Source organism: Diabrotica undecimpunctata, chromosome 4 (genome assembly GCF_040954645.1).
Source record: "Diabrotica undecimpunctata isolate CICGRU chromosome 4, icDiaUnde3, whole genome shotgun sequence".
NCBI classification, from domain to species: domain Eukaryota; kingdom Metazoa; phylum Arthropoda; class Insecta; order Coleoptera; family Chrysomelidae; genus Diabrotica; species Diabrotica undecimpunctata.
Genome location: NC_092806.1, coordinates 83,132,248 through 83,154,154, shown reverse-complemented (window position 1 = coordinate 83,154,154; position 21,907 = coordinate 83,132,248). Strand labels below are relative to the sequence as shown.

The 21,907-nt window shown below is 31.4% G+C and overlaps 2 protein-coding genes across 5 annotated transcripts in view; both read right to left on the bottom strand.

Annotated features, from left to right (window-relative positions):
• Positions 1-21,907, bottom strand: part of Ars2 (arsenic resistance protein 2) — a 505,227-nt gene that overhangs the window by 284,566 nt on the left and 198,754 nt on the right. For both annotated transcript variants that reach the window (XM_072529864.1, XM_072529863.1), the window contains exon 5: positions 21,207-21,273. In XM_072529864.1, the coding sequence (XP_072385965.1) occupies positions 21,207-21,273 (67 nt within the window). The remainder of the gene's footprint in view (positions 1-21,206; positions 21,274-21,907) is intronic.
• On the bottom strand, positions 1,086-15,486 carry LOC140439734 (uncharacterized). 3 transcript variants are annotated; one of them, XR_011950711.1, is made up of 3 exons: positions 15,432-15,486; positions 1,649-6,802; positions 1,086-1,242 (listed from the first exon to the last, which is right to left on the bottom strand). XR_011950711.1 is itself a non-coding variant. In XM_072529861.1 (2 exons), the coding sequence occupies exon 2, from the start codon at positions 6,716-6,718 to the stop codon at positions 5,348-5,350; it is 1,371 nt and encodes a 456-aa protein (XP_072385962.1). In that variant the 5' UTR covers positions 6,719-6,802; positions 15,432-15,486; the 3' UTR covers positions 1,086-5,347. The 3 variants fall into 2 exon arrangements, 2 of the variants coding, with proteins under 2 accessions (XP_072385962.1, XP_072385963.1); XM_072529861.1 differs by having other exon boundaries at positions 1,086-6,802.

Genomic DNA, 21,907 nt, shown 5'->3' with positions numbered 1-21,907 from the left:
GTAGTTCATGCATTAGATAACGGCAAAGGTTTTTTAAAAAACATTTAAAGTAAAGCAAAATTTAAAATAAGTGAAAAATTAATATTACAAGTTAATGAGGAGTCAGACAAGGAGATATGTTCCAAGTTATTTACAAGTGATTTAAAGGATATTTAAAAAAAAAGTGGAATGGGAACAAAAAAGTTACTTAACGCAGTATTTGCGATTTGCAGATGACATTGTACTAATTACTAGTACTTGTGTACATGAGATATAAGAAACGTTAAAATGCTTAAGCATCGGGGATAGTAGGACTAACATATTGAGAAAATTAACGTAATGTTACCTGAAGAAGTAGACTCTTGACGATAGGGAAATTAATATAATAAAAAAAAAAGAAAATCAAATTGCAAAATGACCAAAAAAGAACGAAAGGGATAATAGTAGATAAACTCAGCTTTATTATAAAAGATCCAGTTAATTTAAAACGAGGTTTTTGGCACATGTATCCTCCCTGTTATGACCTGAGACCATGACAATTAATTGTCAGACTTAAAGAGCTATTGAGAGACATGATAAAATGTAAGCTTAAGAGATCATTTGAGAATCGAAGTATAAGAACAAAACAGATTTAAGCTATCGCAAAATCTAAATGACATGTGGTAAGTGGGGAAATACCACATAAACAATAGGAAGACCACGAAAATGGATCGAGGATATTAAAGAAAAGAGAGAAAGGAAGAAACCACATAACGAAGAAGCTGCTAAAGACCAATAAACGGTCCCAAATGCCTCGACTCTTCCAACAACAAAAAAAAAAATATGAATTACAACTAAAAATATTAATATGATACAGTTCATCGGTCATAGATTCAAAAAACTAGAAAATGGGGGAAAATTATAAGTAAAAATAACATCTCGATTGTTTAGTCAAAAATACTTTAACATCACACAAGTTCTGGTCAAATAAGTCAATTCGCTACCAAAAATTTGATTTATGAATAAAAATATTAGTGATAATTGACTGCAGTTTCACACAATAATGGATCAACCTGCTTTTTAGAGATTTAAGGAGTATAGCTGGAAAGGGTTCAAATAAAAATAAAAACATAAAAATGTGTTTTATTTAAAAAGTAATTAACATACAATTTTATTATAATATTATGTAATAGGTTGTCAGCATAGTCTGTATACGGTCTATCAAGCCATACATTATTCAACTTTTTTTGGTTGATAGATATCCATTTAATAGTGACAAGTAACCTAAAATCATTACAATAGCAATTAAATGTGATTTTGCACTTTTACAATTTTACAAATTATACAACAGTTACATGTTTAGAAAAAGATATAATTCCTTAGAGAAAAATCATCTATGTCCAGAGGTTCTCAACCACTGGTGGTATATATCATTATTTTGCGTTGGTACGCAAAAACAGCTAAAATCAACACCACATAAAATAACACAAAAAATTATAATATTTTACGTTACAAGTTTAGTAGGTGACTCTAAAATTAACACTCGGGGCATTGTTAAAATACTGTTTTATTTAAGTTAGGTAGTACCAAAACTAAAAAAAAAGAGTACATTACTCAAAAAGGTTGAGAACCACTGATCTATGTGATTTTACATAATTATATAATATGAAAAATATTATAGACAACTTACATTCTACCAGCTTTTGTGTGCTGGGGTATTAGACACATAAATCGTCTCTATATTTGTTTACGGCTTGGCTATACTGAAAAAAAAATCAATCTATTTTGGCTATATGTAGTGTCTGTAAAGATAAGGTTTAAATATTAAGTGTTTCTGTCTTATAATAAACTGTACTCGGGTTGTTAAATTTAATTGTTACGTTCAGTAGTGGTTCCTAGCTATTGAAGTATACCTATAACAAAAAAAATGTACGCAAAAGTGCAAGGGCTCGGACTTTTAATCAATTTGGTTCAAGCAAAATTCATTTGTTATAGTTAGTTTCTCACTTTGTGTAAGCTTTTCCATAAAAATGTTAAATTTTCAGAGAAAATAATTATTTCTAAAATAACTAAATTTTGCTTTTAACAGTAGTCGCCACGAGAAGGCATGATTCAGTGACTACCGGGAAGGGGTAATATTAGTATGGGACAAACAGTTAGTATGGAGGTGAAGTTATGCTTATCTGTTATCCGATACATAATTTAATGAGCAAAAAAAAACAGTATTGAAATAATATTACAAAAATAAGGGTTCAGTAAGCATCTTTTTATGACCTGTTGAACATCGTTTATTAGTTTTTGGATCATTTAGTATACATTTTAGGTTCCAAAAGTAAAAAATTTGAGTGGTTCAGAACAGATTCTTTTTGTGGCTTATTTGACCATCTTTTTTTAAATTATACAAAATATGGGCCAGTAAGCATCTTTTTATGGTCTGTTGAACATCTTTTATTAGATTTGTGCTTGTTTTAGTATACATTTTAGGATCCAAAATATAAATAATTTGAGTGGTCCATACAGACATCTTTTTATGGCTTGTCCTGACCATCTTTTTTTTTAAATTATACAAAATATGGGTCAGTAAGCATCTTTTTATGGTCTGTCGAACATCTTTTATTAAATTTGCGATTATTTTAGTATACCTTTTAGGATCCAAAATGTAAATAATTTGAGTGTTCCATACAGACATCTTTTTTTATGACTTGTGCTGACAATCTTTTTTTTTAATTATGTAAAATATTGGGTCAGTAAGCATCTTTTTATGATCTGTTGAACATCTTTTATTATAGTTTGGATTATTTTAGTATACATTTAGGTTCCAAAAATAAATAATTTAAGTGGTCTATAACAGATTATTTTGACATCTTTTAAATTTTGGTATCTAATTTAAAACTTTGATTTGAGCTATTTTGAAAATAATATTAGAAAACAGATAAGCGCTTATACTATAAGGATAAGGAAAATAAAGTAATTTAATCTGAAAAATAAAAAAAATTAATACGTTAATACTATAATTTACTAAAACTCTTATAATCTATATAAAAATATTCTAAATTAAAAAAAAACAAATATTAAATTTTAAGTTTTTTGTAACCGTAAGGTACCGATGTGAAATTTTCGGAAAATTTTCTCTTGGTAGAGTTAGGTCTATATATCTTTTTAAGAGTTTTGGTAATGACACAATGATCTTGAGTCCTTTGTATCCGTTTAGTAACGATAGAAACAGGATCAGCCTTTTCGAGAACCATTTCTTTAATTTTATCAAAGTTTATGGTTTTAGATACTGCATAGTTAAGTGATATCCCCTTAACTTTACAGCAAATTTTCTGCTGACCATCAGGAAGAATACATTTATAGGCATAATTTTTAGGTCCTCCAGAAACGAATTCAGAGATAGATCCACCACCTAACTCATCCGTAAGATCACCAATACACTGGCCGGTAGGAAGGTCCTTTAAACCTGGCTTTGTCATTTATATAATTGAATCAGTATCATAATAAAAAGCCCTATCCGCCACCAAATCTAAATAGGAGTATAATTTAAGACGAGCCAAAGCTGTCACATAAGAGGCAAGAACCACATTTACTGTGGGAGACATTGAAGCCGCTTCTTCAACGTATTCCCAAGTTACAACAAGTGTCTCATCGTTTACAGGAATTACGGTGTTGACATAAAGCGAAGGGTTCACCAACATAGAAAAAAATTCATTTGGCTGTTTTATGATGGAGGTTTTAGGAAGATTTTCACGCTGAGCGAACTTTCCCCAAAAAGAATTCAACATTAACTTTGCCAAAGATCTAAGACCAGGATTCTCCGATATTTCAGAAAAGTCCAATCTTACATCTTCTCGTTGAAAAAACTCTTCAATATAATGATTTTTCTGCTCATCAGATTCACATCCACGAGGCCAACCAGAAGCTTGTTGTTTGAGTTTGATGAATTTGTTCATCATATCGGAAAAAAGACCTTTCTGAGATTTCGATAACTCTAAACTGTCGTACGACCATATCTCATACACATCCAATAACTTATAACCCTTCGTTAAAGCCTTCACAACTTCTTCAATTACCCATGTTCCTGTGAGAGCTCGTTCTTCATCTGAATGCTCACATTCGGTTTGTACAAAATCCTCACCGCATTTACGACAGAGAACAAACATACATTTACTATTCATCTTTGCTGGTAAAACAGGGTGGTAAAGAGTTGTAGGTGGTAATACTTTACACTTTATCAATCCAGACAACTCAGTAATGTCGACAGCATTGCATTTCTCTCCAACATATATTTTCTTTGGGTGTCCGATAGGAAACTTTCCATATTTACAAATAAACGGATAAAGTGAGCAAACGTCAACATATTTTATCTTTTCATTCTTACTACAAGTAAAATATTCAACAGTATTACCGGTTCTGCCACCGTAGAGAGCATCTCTAGGATTTAGAGGTAAAGTCATCATAAGATAGTGGTTTTCGGTGTATGATGCTATTTCTGGCGTTATTATTTTTCTAAAAGTGCATTCCCACATTTCCACTACTTCATAACCTTGAGACTGCAAATATTGGTTTTTAAGATTTGTCATAACGATTCTCCATACAATCCGAAGGGTCGTCGTGAAGAGGAGACGTTCTCTTTTCGGGGTAACAGCTAGGACACCCATGATAATAACAGCCCTGAAATTCAAAAATGGTCTTATCGTGAAGACCATCTACCTTGAGATTTCCTATCAAAGCCTCTGATCCCCTTGCAGCATGTTGTATTTTAATTCCACGCTGCTTCTCTTCCCACAGTAGCCACTGCAGAGCTATTTTTGACTGATTGTCTTTAAAACGATAACCACCTTTAGGAATAAGACCTATAGTGTTAGGCTGTAGGAAATTACGTCTACATACCTTATTGCAAGTCGAGGCTATAGTTGTAGCTTCCAAAAAAGGGCAAACATTTGACGTGTCAAGCAACTGTTTCCTAAAACTTAAGCAAGACTGTGCTAATATTTCAACATCAGATATACAGTACTCTTCGATTTCCTTTCTAAAATCAAAGACATATCCTTCATTAACTCTTTCAGCATGCCAGCTTATCAACCTCTCTCGTGCATCCTCCTTCAAATTATCTGGATCGTAGTACTGTAGAGGAGGAACAACCCCGACATAATTTTGGTTTTCTACCTTATTAAACAGATGGGGAAAGTAGCCTTTCTTCAATTGAGTTAAACCGAAAGCTTTAGGTAAAGCTGATAAAGCCATAGAAAAATAATTAAGACTGTCGAGAAACCTAACATTCCCAACACTCATAGACACCAACTTTGTACCACGCATAATCAGATCAGGAGTAATATCAGTTTTTGTTAGAATATAATTTAATACAAACTGGTGATCGAAACCAGAGCCGTTATGGGCCATAACAACGACTCTTAAAAAGTTTACGTTGATTCAATACAAACTCCATTAACCGTTCAATTGGGTTTTTTTTTAAAACCTGTAGACGAACACCACATTTTATACACATGCTGGTATCGGATTCCAAACATTTGTCGCAGCACTGTTTAAAAACACACAGATTAGGTTCTTGAAGAACCGAACCATCAGGCATTACCGTTTCCTGGATTGTCTCCAGATCGTAAAAAATGAAAAGAAAATCGTTTAATGGAGGAGTACCGAAATCTGCTTGCATATAACAAAGATGATCATTAGGACAATTTTTTCCGCAAGTTTTGCAGAATATCTCTCCACACACATGGTTTTTCGTGTATATCTTGAAACAATCCCTACATCTTTTAATTTTCTCACAGATAGATGAAATATGGGCATTGAAACACGCTTCACCGTAAAAGCTTCGTCCACATTTGCAACAGGGAATTTTCAAAGTATCTTTAGAACAAGCCGGTGAACGACAACAAGCATAGCATGTCCCACCACACCTGTGCTCGTTTTTATTATTATAAGGTGTATGACACGCCTCGCAATAATAGCTGCATGAAAAAGCACCAGTCATAGAACTGATTGAGTTATAACGACCTTCATGAAACAGAAGATTCAATTTTGGTCCATCACCAAATCCTTCAAAAACCACATCACGGCCCTTACTTCCATAACCGCATACAACAATCTTGTAATTTTTGAGATACGATTGAAATTGTTGTAATTCTGGGATGCCAGCGCCGTCAATAGGAATAATAACACCCGCATCCGTTGTCAATTTTATTGCTTCTATTTCTTGCATTTTACCTACATCTTGGCGAATTTTTGAAAGTTTAGGATTTTTGTCTACGTACGCTTTAGCTACAATCAAAGCTCGAGGAAGGCAGAGGTTATCCTTATTTTTAATGACCATTATACTTTGTCTTTTTGTACACTCCTCATCAAACGTATTAAACTTGCGTGGTCTTCCCTGACCTTTAGGCATCTTAACGATTGTAATCCCTAGACAAAATGTCTCGGTGTTAAGACCTGTAGAATTGGATTGATAAATTGATGATATTTTGTTAAAAACATCGTCCACAGTTACATCGGCAGCCGGTCTAAATCGCATCCATCCCTGCCCTCTTGAAAAATCTTTGCTACAGAACGTGAAACCAACCTGATCCTGCGGTTTAATGTTCTCTGTTCCCTTCATCACAATTTGTTCTATTGCCATTTTGGTCCATTTAACTGGGTCTGATCCCTCAGGCACATTTTTTATTTTAAATTCCAGAGTTCTCCCCTGAACTCCGAATTTATGAATTTTTTTAACTTGATCTCTAACAATTAAAAAATTTTCCATATTTTAAATCTTATAAAATTATTAAAAATTAGAGTTTATAAATATTACAAAACTCACCAAAGCACGTCCGATCACTAAGAATACCTGAAACGGAATGAAGAAAAATAGTTGTAATGATGTTATATATATATATATATATATATATATATATATATATATATATATATATATATATAAAACTTTATTCGGACGGAAAACTAAACGGTTTTAAAAAAGAGAAAGTTTTATTCTCTATTTTTTTCGTCAAATTCTTGTTATCTCTTACTACCATCATTCTTTAACACGCACATTATGTTGCCATTTCACCAAAAACTTGCTTAGAAGCAGAAAATGTGTTTAATCACATTGAAGTGGTGGAATTGAAGTAAGTTTAATTCGAAGTTCATAACGGAAGTTAGAAATAACAACACATTTTTTTTATAATAAAAATAATGAGGTACCCACTAATTTTAATCACCAAACACACTTTATCACACCTGAAAACACTCGTCATCAGCATTAAACCGCTTATGGAAATCTAGAGACAGAAATGCCTAAACAATTCAGTATGGAGAAACAAACACGTTAGGATTAAAATCACGTCAAGGAGCCGTTATACGATTAAAAAACATCCACAACGGAAATGAGGGTAGAACACTGTGAATGAAGAAATGAGAGAATGCGAAATTAAGAGGAATGCAACAATAATATATACTGAATGATAACAAATTACCATTAGGTAGAAATGTGGGTCAATTACGAAGAAACTGTAACATAAAGCTATAATCAACAGGAATAAACAGGTAAACTAGTAAGAAAAAAGGGGAAATTAGATAAGAATAATCAAAAAAAAAAATACACTACTAGCGGTATGAATTGAGAGGTGAAAGATATGAACTTCTGCAAAGCATATTGGAAGGTAAAGTATAGGTCAAATTATCAGTGGGAAGACAACCCCGCCCCATGACTGAAAGACCTGTAAAGATGGTTTGTCCACTCATCCGCAGAAATTTCTCGTTTTGCTGTTTCCAAAGCTACAATTGCGATCCTAAATCTTCAAAATAAGACTGCGCGATAAGAAGCAGGGATAAAAAGGAATATTTAAAAACAGCCGGTTATCAAAACTAGTTACTATAGCGGTCTAAAGCAAATGTATGATAAATTTAGGAGTACACGAATTTGGAATAAGTGTTGTGTATAACTTAAACGTTTAAGTAAAAATACTCTAAGACCCAAATGTTGGATCATAAGGACTAAAATTCTATAGAAGATTCGAATTCATAAATCAGAATTTCATCGGGTCGGGTAACCCTAATGGCACACAAAGATGACATAAAATGTTGAAAGGGGACCTAACATAAAACGAGTAAAAGTAGTAATACCCCTCGAAAATATAGTAAGAAATTTGTAGAAATGTCAAAGATAAAATGCAATGGTTTGCACTAGAAAAATATATATCTAGCAGATGATGACACCAACTGATTACGAGATCATAACAACAGGTAGCGATTCGACTTAAAAAAATTTGAGCCAGATGATCGAAAATGAAGATTATACAAGAGCGTGGACATTGAAAAATGTAAAGGCATATATAGTATATTTAGAAAATAAGACAAGCCAAGGAACAATGGTAATCAAACAAGTGAAAGTATAAGTACTATTGGAAAGACATGATGACCTGAATCTACATAGGAAAGAACTGGTCGGTATCCGAAAAATAAATCACAGTGTACTATTGGATGAAAAAGGTGAAATTATCCTTAACTAACTGACCCAATTGAAGCTGGTGCGAGATCAGAACACAGGTAGCGGTTCGAAAGACTTTTCATTATTAGACCGATGATAGAAAAAAATTACACTTAAGTTGTCAAAAAGTGAAGATTGTACAAGAGCGTAGACATTAAAAAGTATAAGGTTATATATAGTGTATTTAGAAAATATGAGAAGTCAAAGAAGAATGCTACTTAAACAATTGAAAATATAAGTACTATTTACATGATAACTTCAATCTATATAGAAAAGAACTGGTCGAATCTGAAAAACAAAACCATACTATCCTATTAGATAAAGGTGAAATTAAAAAAAAACACGAAATTATTACAACGAAAAAAAAAGCATTAAATGGGGAAAAAACTTACAATAATCCGCAGACGATGCTAATCTCTCAAAGCGAAGATGATTTACAACATATGCTGCCAGAAAATAAAAAAAAAAGACGAAATGCATGGTTATAACAGCAAATTTACTAGTAAATTAGTGCTGGAGGGTCAGATAAGTGATGGAGTTTAAATATCTTTACATAATACGGGTACGGAAAGTTTGAAGCAAAAGTTGAAAACCAAATAAATAAAAAAAAGTCGCAGGTTGCTAAAATAAAAAATATGGGCCAATAAAATATCGGAAAAAAAAGGCAGAAAACAGTCATCAGAACGCTTGACGTACACGGCAGAAACTTATCTTGGTAGAGAGAGGTGAAACAGCAGAGATGAAAACCCTTCGAAAAAATCGATGGTAAGGCACTATTTGACATGCATTAATAACTGGGTAAAACAAAAAACAAAACAGACTAAAACGACCATATAAGCCAAATGACACCAAATAGAGTGGTAAAAGAGACGGTTCTACAATAAAAATCGATCAATGGGAAGACCACAAAAACGATGGAATGACAACTGGAGGCACATTGAACAAACAGACAGAGTAATGTCTACACAAAAAAAAAAAGAATAGCACGAGATTATATGGAAACTATGCATACAGGTGTGGGCAGGATTTGGAAAACTGAGTTGGATCTTGAAAAGCACTAACATAGAACAATATTTGAAAACCAGAATTTACGATCAGTGTATTCTCTCTATACTTACGTATGGTTAACAGACGTGGACACTCACCAAGTCTAATATGACTAAAATAGTAAAGGCACAAAGAGTAATGGAAAGATCAATGCTCGGACTGAGACTGAGCCCGGACAAAAAAAAACAAATGAATTAGAAGCAAAACCAAACGTAAAAACGCAGGAGAACAGGCTGCTAAATTAAAATGGAGTTTCGCAGGACACAATGCCCGACTGAAGAATAAAAGATGGAACCACAAAATACAACAATGGAGACCATGATTGAAAAAGAGGAACGAAGGAAAACAACTAATAATATGGGCTAATGACATCAAAAAGATCGGAGGACACAACTGGAAGCAAGTGGCGCAAAATAGAAAACCCTTGATTGATTTAGAGGATACCTATGTCCAAAGTTGGATTATTTAAGGCTAAAGAAGAAGATGCATACAACAATTATTTAAAAATGACAGGCAAGAAGCAAACATAGAAACTGTAATACAAAAGAAGAAGGTATGCATGCAGTAAAATCGGCAAAAGATAATAGGCTACAGGTTCTGACGAAATACTATCAGAAATTAATAAATTAATCAGATCAAATATATACTAAGGCCAGGGCCTGACTTGGGGTATAGAGCAATAGAAAGAGGGTGAAAAATAACAACGAAGGCAGCAAAGAGGATATAGTAGACACAAGTAGTACCTTTTCTTAGTTAGAAAAGATGAAAACATTAAATAGGCACCTACTCCTTACATCACGAACGAGTGTAGTAAACTTGATAACTTATATGCTGGCTGCTAAAGTGGTCGTAAAATTTGGAGACACCATTTTATACTTAGAGGCAGATTTTGAATACATGTGTAAAATGTTATTATGATAATATTGTTTAAAGAAATACCTAAATTATATTTTTTATTTCTTTTTGTATATTTACATTCTTCTTTTGTATATTTTTAGTAAATTAAAATATAATAATAATTTACAATGCTTGTTTATAAAAAAAAAGTCATGTATAATATATATGACGCTTTGCACATGCAAAAAAAAAGTTTGCGGGCTCATAGTCCGCAGCCACTATCGGTGCACACAAATCGAGCGACAGTGACTTAAGGTAAATAAACCACACTCTAAAGAAAAAAAAACATCAAAGGATTTTCAAAAAAAAACTGGAGCAAGATAATACTCAGTTTTGGCTTCAGAAACGCAATGAATAGATATAAGAACGGTCTTGTTTGCCCTTAATGTATTAAAGCAAATATGTATGGCCGGAAGTTCAGAAAGTCCTTAGGAGACAGCAAGTTGAATTACCTTCAACAGAGAACCTGCAAATGCTATCAAATGATGATACGTCGCAGAGTCGGTTAAAGAATTGCTGGTATTGATAAATAAGATTGTAGCAAAAAGGCCGTACTTACTTAAAATATAAAAAAAAAAGACGAAATGCATGACCATTGCAAAGGCACAGACGTTATGGGTTAAAGATGAGCTCATTCAAAAGGTGAGCAGATATACATACTTGGGAACAATTGTAACCGAGAACAGGAGATTAAATCATGTATAGCCTGATCAGCATTCAAAAAGAGGGAAAAGTACTGTGCAGCAATGATATGAGTTTGCATCTCATAGTACGAATACTGAGGTGTTATATATTTTCTGTAATATGGAACTGAGGTTTTGACGGTAAAAAAGAAGGATATAAGTAACGGAATAGAAGCATTTAAATTATTGGGGTTATAGAAACATTTTAAAAATAAGTTGGATGGAGAAGATTGTCAAAAACGACGTTTTAAAAAGAGTAAAACAAGAAAAGGAGATATTAAATACGATTAAAATGAAATTTGCAGTATCTGTCATGAGACGTGAGAGATATGCTTTGCTGTAGATTATTCTACAATAAGTTTATTATACCCAAGATACTAGGCAGAAGAAGCATAGACCGATGACGCATATCTTAGCTAAACAATTTGAGGCAATGATTATAACTAACCTTCTTAAAAACTCACGCTGAACTTTTCACAAAAAAATACATGACCAAGTTTGCTTAGGATTAAGTAACAAATAAACCCCGGATGAATACGTGAAAATTGTGAACGAAAAAAACTATATGTTTAGAACGAGATTATGACAAAAGGACAATCAGCATACATATTTATTATTGTTGGTTCTGGATTAGATTACGGGTGATATTCAAGAAAATATCCTGTGGTGTTTATTTTAAACAGGTGCTGAAATGTTGGAAAATTTTACGGTAAAGTGGAGGAGAGACTAAATTGAATTTTGTTTGGTAAACGCTAATTTTTTAAAAACTATATATATATATATATATATTTTTCGTATATTAGAAAACATATTTACTAACACCTTTAATAATATAAAAGAATACCTTTATAGTAGAAAAAAAAAATCCGACATTTTTTTTTGGAGCCCCGTATACGCTAATTTTTAAACGATATATTTTTTCGTTCATTAGAAAATGTATTTATTAACATAATCTGTTCATTCTATCATTATAAGCAAACCTTTAAAAATGCATGTATTTTTGCGTATATTTACATTAGAGTATATATATATATATATATATATATATATATATATATATATATATATATATATATATACAGATTGAACGAATTTAAAACGGAACATACAATTTAATATATGTCTGTTTGAACTGCATTTGAAATAGTGGACCAATATAAAACTTGGACAAAAATAAATCCATACCCGGTGATAGACATTGTATAAAATATCGTTCAACTATCTGTCTCCTTTAAAGGAAAGAGGAGCTTGCCTAATAGTCGGAGAGATAGAGCCGAAATTTTGAACTGATCAGTAATATGACATTTCTCTATTGGAATATATTCATTGTAACTGGGTTAAGATTTTGTCTTACAGGCGGACGTCCCTCGTGGTACAGGGGGTGGCTATACAGGGATAAAGTTGTAATTTTTTTCGGAAAAATTAACGATCGATAATATGGCTGAAAATTTGCCCAGAGTAAGATCTTGGTATAACTAGACGAAATCCCAAAGGGCGGACGCGAGAGTGGATACATAAGGGGTGGCGGACAGGGATGAAATTGCAATTTTTTGGGGAAAAATTAACGATAAGTAATATGTCCGCCATTTTCATGGCTCATTATTTAGCCCCTAAAAACTCTAAATCCAAAAGAGCGGACAGCTGGGTTGGTACAGAGAGCCATAAAACGGGGTCAAATGTACCACTTGCCTGCGCATTTTAGGTCTCGGTAACAATTTTTAAACTGATTTTATTATGATATTTTTATACCGATTGACTTGAAAATGTGTATGCTCACTTCTGTTACTATTCTGAAAAGCGTCAAGTAGAGTTTTCCTCAAAATTTTCCAAAAAAATTTCCGTAAATGAAAATTTTCGTAATTTTTTGAGGTAAAATCTAATTTGTAGAATCCTTTCGATTTTCTGTCAGTTATACCATGAATTTTTCCAAAAATTTTCAAACAATTTTTCCGATAAGAAAAAAAAATTTAGAAAAACTTTAAAAATTTCGTCATTTTTCTCACTCTCACTGATGTCATCACATTCATCATCTTCGTCACTTTCACTTTCAATAATATCACATTCATTATCTGCTTCATTTTCAATCACTACTTCTCGAATTGATTCTGGCATCTGAGGTCCACTAAACCATTTGAATTTATATGTTTCATCTTCAAACTCCCAACCATGTTCTTCAACAATCAATTCTGTTGGTACTTTTTTATGAGCATTTGTCCAAATATTTGAAATATAATGGGCTCGCAGTAGATGTTGGTGTAATTCATCTTGACATGGTGGTCAGCTTAAAGCATCGAAATTTTAGTTTTTTTTTTTTTAAAGACTCGTTCATATCATGCAACTTATACTGCCGGTTCAATAGTGAAAATCTGACATCGTTAACTTTTCTTTTTGGAATTGTTCTCGTCAGTCCTGTTCCATATAAGTGACATATGAAAGTTTCTAAGGTTTTAAAAACTTCATTACAATCGAAGTCAGTTTCACCAAGTTGGATAAAAGCATCTTGATACTTATTACATTTAGCGCATGCGTCTAGAATTACTGATCTAAATGGAACGCGCATCATTATTATTTTAATATTTTAAAATAATAATGATGCAAAATTAATGTCCAAACAGAATTTGTAAAATTATAATTAACTAATGAAAAAAAATTCAATCAATTTGAAAGTTAAAAAAAATATTGAAAATATCTAAGTACAAAGTAAATTTCAAAACTTAAAAAATTGATAATTCCACTATTAAATTGATTTTTATTAATAATTATTTGTAAAAAGTTAAAGGAATTCTACAAATTGAATTTTACCCATTGATAAATAGAAATAATATATTTTGTATTTGATTATTAATGTAATAATAAATCAAATTTTTCTTATATCTGAACAACCATTATTTATGCAATATAAATTTAAAAACCTTTTTATTGTAATAAAAAATAAGTAAAATTACTATTTGTTATACCAAAAATATTTATTAGTTAACATTATAAAATTACTTTAATTTAATAAAATATCAAATATCAAACATTTATTCAATTAAAAATTAATTCGTAAAATATTTATATTTAAGAACAAAATGTGATTTGTAAAGTAAATATGACTTTAGTTTGAAAAAAAAAACATTATCATAATATCATTTTAAAACTACAAAATATTCTATAAAAGATTCAGACGATGACGTAGAGTTTTATCAAATGTTTTAGAAAAGTTTTTCTAATTTTTTTTTCTTATCGTAAAAATCGTTTGAAAATTTTTGGAAAAAAATCATGGTATAACTTACAGAAAATCGAAAGGATTCTATAAATTAGATTTTACCTCAAAACATTACGAAAATTTTCATTTACGGAAATTTTTTTGGAAAATTTTGAGGAAAACTCTACTTGACGCTTCTCAGAATAGTAACAGAAGTGAGCATACAAATTTTTAAATCAATCGGTATAAAAATATCATAATAAAATCAGTGTGAAAATTGTTAGCGAGACCTAAAATGCGCAGGCAAGTGGTACATTTGACCCCGTTTTATGGCTCTCTGTACCAACCCAGCTGTCCGCCCTTTTGGATTTAGAGTTTTTAGGGGCTAAATAATGAGCCATGAAAATGGCGGACATATTACTTATCGTTAATAAAAATTGCAATTTCACCCCTGTCCGCCACCCCTTATGTATCCACTCTCGCGTCCGCCCTTTGGGATTTCATCTGGTTATACCAAGATCTTACTCTGGGCAAATTTTCAGCCATATTATCGATCGTTAATTTTTCTGAAAAAAATTACAACTTCATCCCTGTATAGCCACCCCTGTACCACGAGGGGGGTCCGCCTGTAAGGCAAAGTCTTAACCCAGTTACAATGAATATATTCCAATAGGGAAATGTCATATTACTGATCAGTTCAAAATTTCGACTCTATCTCTTGGACTATAAGGAAGCGATAAGTGGTTTGACAGCATAATAACTGCTTGTGTAGTCTAGTTTTCACAGTGATTCTAGGCAACCTATTTGGGTGGAGTTTTGACTTGTTCTTGAATGAATTCAGAATCCAGCAGCCCGCTGAAGTATTGGATTTTTATAATATAATTATTTGACAACCTTTTGTTGGCCAACCACCTAGAGCGGAGTTGAGCCGAAATACATTGATTTCGTATGTTCCGTTTTAAATTCGTTCAATCTGTATATATATGTATATATATATATATATATATATATATATATATATATATATATAAACATAATCTGTTAATTTTATGATTAACCTTTTGAAATAAATATACAAAATATTATTAAATTAAAACGTTTTTAAAAAAGAAATCAGTATTACATAAAATTAAAAAGTTTCTTAATCTTAATTAAAAATTTGATCTGTACCTACCTAAATAAAATGTTGAGCACCGTTACACTTCAACCCAACACAAAGTGAACTAGAATATATACAGCACTGACCGGCCTCACCACGAACCTTTATGAAAACGAGTACGTGGTTAACGCCCCGCCTATATTCGTTGGTATTTTGAACTTGGTTCTTGTCGACCTTGATTAACTTAACAAGAATTTTGAGGGCAATAACAGTTGAAATCGTTAAGACGTTTATACGGGGTGTTTAATATTTTACTTGTAGTGAAAATGAAATATGTAGATGATTGAGAATATTACTTAATGCAGCATCTAAAACCATAAACTTTGATAAAATTAAAGAAATAGTTCTCGAAAAGGCTGATCCTGTTTCTATCGTTACTAAACAGATACAAAGGACCCAAGATCATTGTGTCATTACAAAAACTCTTGAAAAGATATATAGACCTAACTCTACCAAGAGAAAATTTTCCGAAAATTTCACATCGGTACCTTACGGTTACAAAAAACTTAAAATTTAATATTTGTTTTTTTTTTTAATTTAGTATATTTTTATATAGATTATAAGAGTTTTAGTAAATTATAGTATTAACGTATTAATTTTTTTTTATTTTTCAGATTAAATTACTTTATTTTCCTTATCCTTATGGTATAAGCGCTTATCTGTTTTCTAATATTATTTTCAAAATAGCTCAAATCAAAGTTTTAAATCAGATACCAAAATTTAAAAGATGTCAAAATAATCTGTTATAGACCACTTAAATTATTTATTTTTGGAACCTAAATGTATACTAAAATAATCCAAACTATAATAAAAGATGTTCAACAGATCATAAAAAGATGCTTACTGACCCAATATTTTACATAATTAAAAAAAAAGATGGTCAGCACAAGTCATAAAAAAAGATGGTCAGCACAAGTCATAAAAAAAGATGTCTGTATGGAACACTCAAATTATTTACATTTTGGATCCTAAAAGGTATACTAAAATAATCGCAAATTTAATAAAAGATGTTCGACAGACCATAAAAAGATGCTTACTGACCCATATTTTGTATAATTTAAAAAAAAAGATGGTCAGGACAAGCCATAAAAAGATGTCTGTATGGACCACTCAAATTATTTATATTTTGGATCCTAAAATGTATACTAAAATAAGCACAAATCTAATAAAAGATGTTCAACAGACCATAAAAAGATGCTTACTGGCCCATATTTTGTATAATTTAAAAAAAGATGGTCAAATAAGCCACAAAAAGAATCTGTTCTGAACCACTCAAATTTTTTTCTTTTGGAACCTAAAATGTATACTAAATGATCCAAAAACTAATAAACGATGTTCAACAGGTCATAAAAAGATGCTTACTGAACCCTTATTTTTGTAATATTATTTCAATACTGTTTTTTTTTGCTCATTAAATTATGTATCGGATAACAGATAAGCATAACTTCACCTCCATACTAACTGTTTGTCCCATACTAATATTACCCCTTCCCGGTAGTCACTGAATCATGCCTTCTCGTGGCGACTACTGTTAAAAGCAAAATTTAGTTATTTTAGAAATAATTATTTTCTCTGAAAATTTAACATTTTTATGGAAAAGGTTACACAAAGTGAGAAACTAACTATAACAAATGAATTTTGCTTGAACCAAATTGATTAAAAGTCCGAGCCCTTGCACTTTTGCGTACATTTTTTTTTTGTTATAGGTATACTTCAATAGCTAGGAACCACTACTGAACGTAACAATTAAATTTAACAACCCGAGTACAGTTTATTATAAGACAGAAACACTTAATATTTAAACCTTATCTTTACAGACACTACATATAGCCAAAATAGATTGATTTTTTTTTCAGTATAGCCAAGCCGTAAACAAATATAGAGACGATTTATGTGTCTAATACCCCAGCACACAAAAGCTGGTAGAATGTAAGTTGCCTATAATATTTTTCATATTATATAATTATGTAAAATCACATAGATCAGTGGTTCTCAACCTTTTTGAGTAATGTACTCTTTTTTTTTTAGTTTTGGTACTACCTAACTTAAATAAAACAGTATTTTAACAATGCCCCGAGTGTTAATTTTAGAGTCACCTACTAAACTTGTAACGTAAAATATTATTATTTTTTGTGTTATTTTATGTGGTGTTGATTTTAGCTGTTTTTGCGTACCAACGCAAAATAATGATATATACCACCAGTGGTTGAGAACCTCTGGACATAGATGATTTTTCTCTAAGGAATTATATCTTTTTCTAAACATGTAACTGTTGTATAATTTGTAAAATTGTAAAAGTGCAAAATCACATTTAATTGCTATTGTAATGATTTTAGGTTACTTGTCACTATTAAATGGATATCTATCAACCAAAAAAAGTTGAATAATGTATGGCTTGATAGACCGTATACAGACTATGCTGACAACCTATCACATAATATTATAATAAAATTGTATGTTAATTACTTTTTAAATAAAACACATTTTTATGTTTTTATTTTTATTTGAACCCTTTCCAGCTATACTCCTTAAATCTCTAAAAAGCAGGTTGATCCATTATTGTGTAAAACTGCAGTCAATTATCACTAATGTTTTTATTCATAAATCAAATTTTTGGTAGCGAATTGACTTATTTGACCAGAACTTGTGTGATCTTAAAGTATTTTTGACTAAACAATCGAGATGTTATTTTTACTTATAATTTTCCCCCATTTTCTAGTTTTTTGAATCTATGACCGATGAACTGTATCATATTAATATTTTTAGTTGTAATTCATATTTTTTTTTGTTGTTGGAGGAGTCGAGGCATTTGGGACCGTTTATTGGTATTTAGCAGCTTCTTCGTTATGTGGTTTCTTCCTTTCTCTCTTTTCTTTAATATCCTCGATCCATTTTCGTGGTCTTCCTATTGTTTATGTGGTATTTCCCTACTTACCACATGTCATTTAGATTTTGCGATAGCTTAAATCTGTTTTGTTCTTATATCTTCGATTCTCAAATGATCTCTTAAGCTTACATTTTATCATGTCTCTCAATAGCTCTTTAAGTCTGACAATTAATTGTCATGGTCTCAGGTCATAACAGGGAGGATACATGTGCCAAAAACCTCGTTTTAAATTAACTGGATCTTTTATAATAAAGCTGAGTTTATCTACTATTATCCCTTTCGTTCTTTTTTGGTCATTTTGCAATTTGATTTTCTTTTTTTTTATTATATTAATTTCCCTATCGTCAAGAGTCTACTTCTTCAGGTAATATTACGTTAATTTTCTCAATATGTTAGTCCTACTATCCCCGATGCTTAAGCATTTTAACGTTTCTTATATCTCCTGTACACAAGTACTAGTAATTAGTACAATGTCATCTGCAAATCGCAAATACTGCGTTAAGTAACTTTTTTGTTCCCATTCCACTTTTTTTTTAAATATCCTTTAAATCACTTGTAAATAACTTGGAACATATCTCCTTGTCTGACTCCTCATTAGCTTGTAATATTAATTTTTCACTTATTTTAAATTTTGCTTTACTGTAAATGTTTTTTAAAAAACGTTTGCCGTTATCTAATGCATGAACTACCCATTACCCATTGTTCTATAAAATCGCAAGCTTTATTAAAAATGCCGACTTAAGTGGAATTTTTGCATTTTTCCAAGTATGTGTGATGATCGTTTGTATTCTATCCTTGGTGGAGTTCGTCTTTGGTATAAATCTAATTTGTTATAACCTTTGTTAATAATTTCTATGGGTGTGGTCAAAGACTAATTGGCCGGTTCATGTTTATTCGATCTGTCTTTTTGTGTGTTGTGCCACGATTATAATTTGTTAGGCATCTATTAAGGATTTTTATTGATTCTAGAGTTATCCACCTTTTTACCATCTCTGTTCTTATTTCGTCTTGCACGGGCGATTTTTATTGGTAACACGATTAAGTAATAGAGTAAAAATCTTTCATTGAAAGGTTGATGCGATGGTCGTCGCGCGCGCGCACATGTGTGTGGTGTATTTAAAATGACAATTGTTTAGAATAACAAAGACAAATGAAAGTTCTGAAAACCCTGTGCACAAAAATTATTTCTGGTATTATTCCAATTGCAAGATTGAATGAATGTTATTAAATTCCGAATACTTTTTTTTAAATTTAAGTTTTTTTACCAATAAGTTAAAGTATGAGAGAGAGAGAAAGTAAAAAGTTTTATTGAAAGGTTGAAACGACATTTATCTGTGCTGCATTTAAAAGGACAATGCTTTAGAATAGCAAAAGTGTATTAGGCAAATGAAGTTTCTGAGTACCCCGTTGTGAATAAATTCCTAAAATTATTGTTAACATTAAAACTGGTTGTTTGATTGGGAGTGTATGACGAAATTGTATGTCTATATTGAGCAGTGTACGAGCTATGTGTGCATGAGAGAACTGTGTCAACCAGTGTGCATTAAAGGTCAATGTACGCCTTTGTCAAGCAGCAGACGTTCAATGAATTGTAGGGGTAGTATATATATTAAAATTCATTTAAAGTCAACCAATGGGGTCATCTCATTAAATATCCAACAGCTAGAGACTGATATTTCTCTAAGTTATCCATTTAAAATCCTGTACCACGGTTTACCGTTTTATATCAAATTAATATTGCTGGGTCAATGAGAGTTTTCGTTTATTAGTACTAATTAATAACTTTCTTTCATAATAGATAATTTTTATTTAAAAAATATAAATGAGTTGTTAATGCACTGATTTATTTCGCGAACCTAACCTGCTAATTTTTTTTTCTATCTCTTAGTATAATTCATCTTCGTCACTTAATTTGTCAGCAATAAAAACGAGGAGTACCTATGTTTTAAATTCCTACACAGCTGGTAACCGGATTATATTATTATACTCTTTTAAGCGCATAACATTAATAGCTCGTGGTGTCGCGTGCAGTATGCTGGTCTAGTAAATATTTCATACGGGTTCAAATCCTACCTCTGGATGACTTTTTCTTTAATTTAAAAAAAATTAATTAATTAAAAATATTATTGTAAGAATAAAACAATGGTTAACAGAAATTAAAATATTAAACAGTTAAAATATAATTAAAAGAATTGAAATGGTTTTGGTCATGACTAAAAGGTTCGAAACTATGCTAAGTTACACGTTGGCCGGTAATGCAGATCCAATGCTTACCGACGCTGTGTCTGGTCAATGTCGACGCATGCGCAGTGTGTCTGTCTGGTTTGAGTGCCCCATATTCTACTGTGGTGGCCTCTATTTATGAATCTTATTGATAGTACAGTTGTAAATAGCTGGAAGATTTACAATATTGCAAATGATAGTAAAATGTCACAATTACAATTTCGATCACTTCTAGCAGTATCACTTATGAAATTTGAATGTTGTGCTGAAATAGTGAACAGAGAAGTGGCTGCTTAATCGGGTTGTGGACGTCCAAAGATAGTTTGCCCGGCGATGTAAGATTTGACAATATTGGTCATTTGATTAGAAGGCACGAAAGAAATGTAGGTTATGTAAAAGTCATACTATATATTTATGCAAAAAATGTAAAATTCATCTCTATCCCGAATGTTTCGAATCGTTTCATACAAAATAATAATTATGTTTTAAGTGTAACAGTATTGGCCAAGGGTGCGTACACGCACCCTTAATTTTTTCGATGTTATTGTTAATTTTTTTGGTAAAAAATCATAAACATATCTTTGTTGAGCCATTTTTAACTAGTTTCATAAAAAAATTCGGAAAAATTATTATTTTTCATTGCTTGGTCATTGATGAGTTAAACTCGAAGACTTACTTACCTTCAAAGCTGCCTTTTGCTCTTCTTTTCTTTTTACAGATTCTTCTGGATGATACTTAAGTCTAAACCTAGATGATGTAGGAAAAAATGCAAAGTTAGTTTAAAGATATTTAATAAGATTTAATAATTCCGTTAGAACAAATGGACAGTTTCATTCGCACAGAATGGACAATTCAAATTAGAAACTCTCTATAGGTACCTAATTTTTCAAAAATGAAGATTTAATGGTTAAATGACAATCATTACTTTTCAAATGGTGTCAATATTGCACATTAAACTAGACTTAATATTTAGATGCAGACATTTTTAAAGCTTAAACTGAAAATTGGAGATATTGGTATTTCGAAAGTTCTATAGAACACGAAACAAAAATATAAATTTTCTTATATATAAAAAATAAACAACATTAACTATAGAAATATGTTCAAATCATTAAAACATGACATCGACTCGACATCGAGATAAACTAAACTAACCAGTGCTAGCCAAAAGTCCCCTCCCCTCTTTTGAACGGTTATATTTATAATAGTGAAATTTGGCGAGAGGAAATAAACGTACGTATGCTTCTTAACTAGACAGAACAGGTAATAGTCATAGATAACGTTATAGAGCCACTGTGACCGATAATTTTAAATGGGACCTTATGCCAAGTGATATCTCGTTTGAAAGGTATCGAAAATACATATTCAATCGGGTGATATT

What these genes read in the sequence shown, in the direction of transcription:
- LOC140439734 (XM_072529861.1), bottom strand. Translation starts at nt 6,718, where the DNA reads ATGGAAAATTTTTTAATTGTTAGAGATCAAGTTAAAAAAATTCATAAA.